Genomic DNA, 3,442 nt, shown 5'->3' with positions numbered 1-3,442 from the left:
GAAAGCCCCCGCCCCAACCCCCCCTGCTTTGTTCACTCCCCTCCCCGAGCATCTGTCACCGACTCTCAACTCTGTCACTTGTTTCTGTGTCCACTGCCTCACTCCGCCCCCTAAATATCAGCCCCACGAGGGGAGAAGGCTGGTGTGTTTGCTGCTGAGCCGCCGGGCGATGTGCCCGCACACAGTTCACGCTCAACAAACCTTAGCCGCTGCGCGAATGAGCGGGTGAACCATAGCAGTTCCCACCTCGCAGGGGCCGGGAATGAAGCGTGATGCTTATTGGACACAAACCTCGCACGGACGAGCCTCAGTCACTGTGGTTGTTATTATTGTGAGTAATAGTAACGGCTGCGTTAACTAAAGCCAGGAGGTGCCCAGGAAACACCTGCTGACCCTGGTAACCGCGCCTGCCCCTCTCTCCCCAGCCATGCACGGGACCTTCGTGATTCTGCTCCCGCTCAGCCTCATCCTCATGGTGTTTGGGGGGATGACGGGCTTTCTGAGCTTCCTCCTCCGAGCCTCCCTCCTCCTGCTGCTCACGGGGACCCTCTTCCTCTTCGGAGGTAGGTGCCCGCCCTACCTGGGGTTCCGGCTGCAGGAGGGGCTGTGCAGGAACCCCTACAGCCCTGATTGCTTGGCAGCCCCGAGGCTTCAAAGACGGGCTGCAGCACGGGCTGGCTGTTCCCAGGCCTCCCTCCTCCTTAAAAAAGGAAACAACACACACGCTTGGTCCCCGGAGGGAAACAATGAAAGGAATGGGCGGAGGTGGGAAGAGCGCAACCCACGGTGATGGTTAATATTGGCATTAATAGACCGCCCACGACCAAGTCTCAAACCCAGCGCTGCCCCGTTAAACTTTCTGTGATGGTGAAGTCCTCTAACCAGCGCGGTGCAGGGCGGGAGCCGCAGACCAGGCCTCGGAGCTCTGCCACATGGCGGGCGCCAGTGAAGGGCGGAGCTGCTCATTTCAATGAAGCCCGCACGGGACTGGGCAGCACAGCGCTAAGTACTTATCTTTGAAGCCCCTGGAACCCAGCCCATTGGGGCTGACAGACATTAGCTAAGTCATTTCACAAATAAACGCACAATTGAGGTAGCATCTCACACCTGTCAGGATGGCTACCATCAACAAGTCAGCAAATGACAAGTCCTGGCGACGATGTGGGGAAAAGGGAACCCTGGTGCACTGCTGGTGGGAATGCAGACTCGTGCAGCCACTGTGGAAGACAGTATGGAGTTTCCTCAGAAAATTAAATATGGAATTGCCATATGACCCAGTGATCCCACTCCTGGGAATATATCCCAAAAAATCCAAAGCACCAATCAGAAAGAATGTATGCACCCCTAAGTTCATAGCAGCACAATTTACAATAGCTAAGAGCTGGAGTCCAAGTGCCCATCCGTAGGTGAGTGGATAAAAAGCTGTGGTACATCTACACCATGGAATACTATGCAGCAGTAAAAAAGAAGGATCTCTTACCGTTTGAGACAGCACGGAGGGACCTGGAGAGTATCATGCTGAGTGAAATAAGTCAGTCAGAGAAAGACAAGCATCACATGATCGCACTCATGTGGAATCTAAGTAACAAAATAAACTGATGAATGGAAAACAAAACAAAACAAAACAAAAACCCCAAAGCAAATAAATGCAAAACGACAGTTCAGACCTGGGCCATCATGGAGGGCTATGTGGGGGCTGTGAGGCTCAGAACAGACCCGTGAGCTGAGATATGGGGATGGAGGGGAGGTAAGTGATGGCATCAGGAAGGGAATGGAAGGGAAGGGAAAGGAAGGGAAGGGAAGGGAAGAGAAGAGAAGGGAAGGGAAGAGAGGGTGCATGGAGCAGAGGGACTGGCCCGGGCAAAGGCCCTGGGGTGGAAGGAGGGCACGCTGGGAGAGGGCAGGGTGGCTGGGCCGGGAGGAGGAGGCCGGCAGGGTTAGATCTGCTCTCCTCTGTCCCCCGCAGCCCTCGTCACGCTCGCCGGCATCAGCATCTACATCGCGTATTCGGCCGCCGCCTTCCGGGAGGCGCTGTGTCTGCTGGAGGAGACGGCCCTCCTGGACCAGGTGGACATCCGCTTCGGCTGGTCCCTGGCCCTGGGCTGGGTCAGTTTCATCGCCGAGCTGCTCACCGGGGCAGCCTTCTTGGCAGCGGCCCACGTGCTCAACCTGAGACGGAGGCAGGACCAGGCCATCTGAGTCTGGAGGCCGGGTGGTGGTGGGAGGGAGGCTGGCCTGGGCCTCAGGGGCCCATCTTGGTGGGCTGTGGTCTCCTGTTCCACAAAGACCACTAGGGGAGGTCAGGGGCCAACCCCAGGACGCTGTGGCCTGAGCTCTGGGCCTGCTGTCCTCTCAGCGCCTGTGCTGTGTGCTGTGTGCATGCGGCCGTGTGTCCAGTGGGCTGGAGGAGGCCGAGGGAGTTAGGACTGTGACAAAAACAAACCCTTAATCATAAACAGAGCATTGCAGACTGCAGCCTCTGTGCACCTGCTCTGGTTTCATTTCATCCTCACCGCAGCCCGTTGGGTCAGTTCCTCTTCTTTGGTAAGGACATGGAAGACCAGAGAGGTTAGGTGAGTTGCACAAAGGTGCACAGCAGAGCTAGTGGCATATTCCTCCTTCTGAAAAAGTGCTCAATCCTTTACCACAGCTTTTCTGAGCAGGTTCCCGCCTGGACATGGTTACCGTGTGGGACTCAGACATGTTAACTGGCTGAGGGTCCTGGAGAGAAAAGAATACGACGGGACTGACATTCAGCTCTGCCTGATTCCTAGATGATTGTCTTTCCACTTCTGCCACTGCCTACCCAAGCATGTCAAACTTGTGGCCCACGGGCCGCATGCCTCATTTATTTGGCCCGTGTTAGCCTTTGAGTTTGACATGCTTGGCCTACACCACCCACTTTCTATCTGTGTTTGGGTTAGGACACAGCTGCTGCTTCTTTTCTGTTTAGTCTGGAGAAGTGTAAAGTGGGGGGGAATGCCCGCAGAACCCCACCTGGGTGAGTGAGCAAGGTTGCAAAATCAGTTACCAGGCTGGGGAAAAAAAAATGAAAAAATTTTTTTTGCATTAAGTGAGGGCAACCTTGCCAATGAAAAGGCGGTCTTTTCTGCCACCTGCTGGTCATATGGTGGAACTGCGTCAGAGGCAGGACTTCAAAATATTTGTTTTCAGCGTGTCCAGCAGTGAATGGGGCAAATGCAAGGCAGGGGTTCTAGACTGGGGATGAGACATTTGACACTGTCTAGAGATAGTTTTGGTTCTTACAACTGGGGATGAGTACTACTCGCATCTAGTGGGTGGAGGCCAGGGAGATGCTAACATCCTACAACTCACAGGACAGCCCCACAACAAAGAATGACCCAGTCCCACATGTCAGCAGTGCCAACATTGAGGAATCCTGGTAGGGGAACGAAAATGAATAAAAACAGAAGAAAACGTG

At 54.7% G+C, this 3,442-nt stretch overlaps 1 protein-coding gene across 1 annotated transcript in view; it reads left to right on the top strand.

Annotated features, from left to right (window-relative positions):
- Positions 1–3,436, top strand: part of TMEM114 (transmembrane protein 114) — a 15,197-nt gene extending 11,761 nt beyond the window's left edge. Inside the window, exons 2-3 of the mRNA XM_015563804.1 lie at positions 426–563; positions 1,967–3,436. Of these exons, the coding sequence (XP_015419290.1) occupies positions 426–563; positions 1,967–2,199 (371 nt within the window). The 3' untranslated portion in view covers positions 2,200–3,436. The remainder of the gene's footprint in view (positions 1–425; positions 564–1,966) is intronic.
- Positions 3,437–3,442: the final 6 nt, after the last annotated feature.

The sequence above is a fragment of the Myotis davidii genome, unplaced genomic scaffold (genome assembly GCF_000327345.1).
Source record: "Myotis davidii unplaced genomic scaffold, ASM32734v1 scaffold639, whole genome shotgun sequence".
NCBI classification, from domain to species: Eukaryota; Metazoa; Chordata; class Mammalia; order Chiroptera; family Vespertilionidae; genus Myotis; species Myotis davidii.
This window is presented reverse-complemented; position numbering and strand designations above follow the sequence as displayed.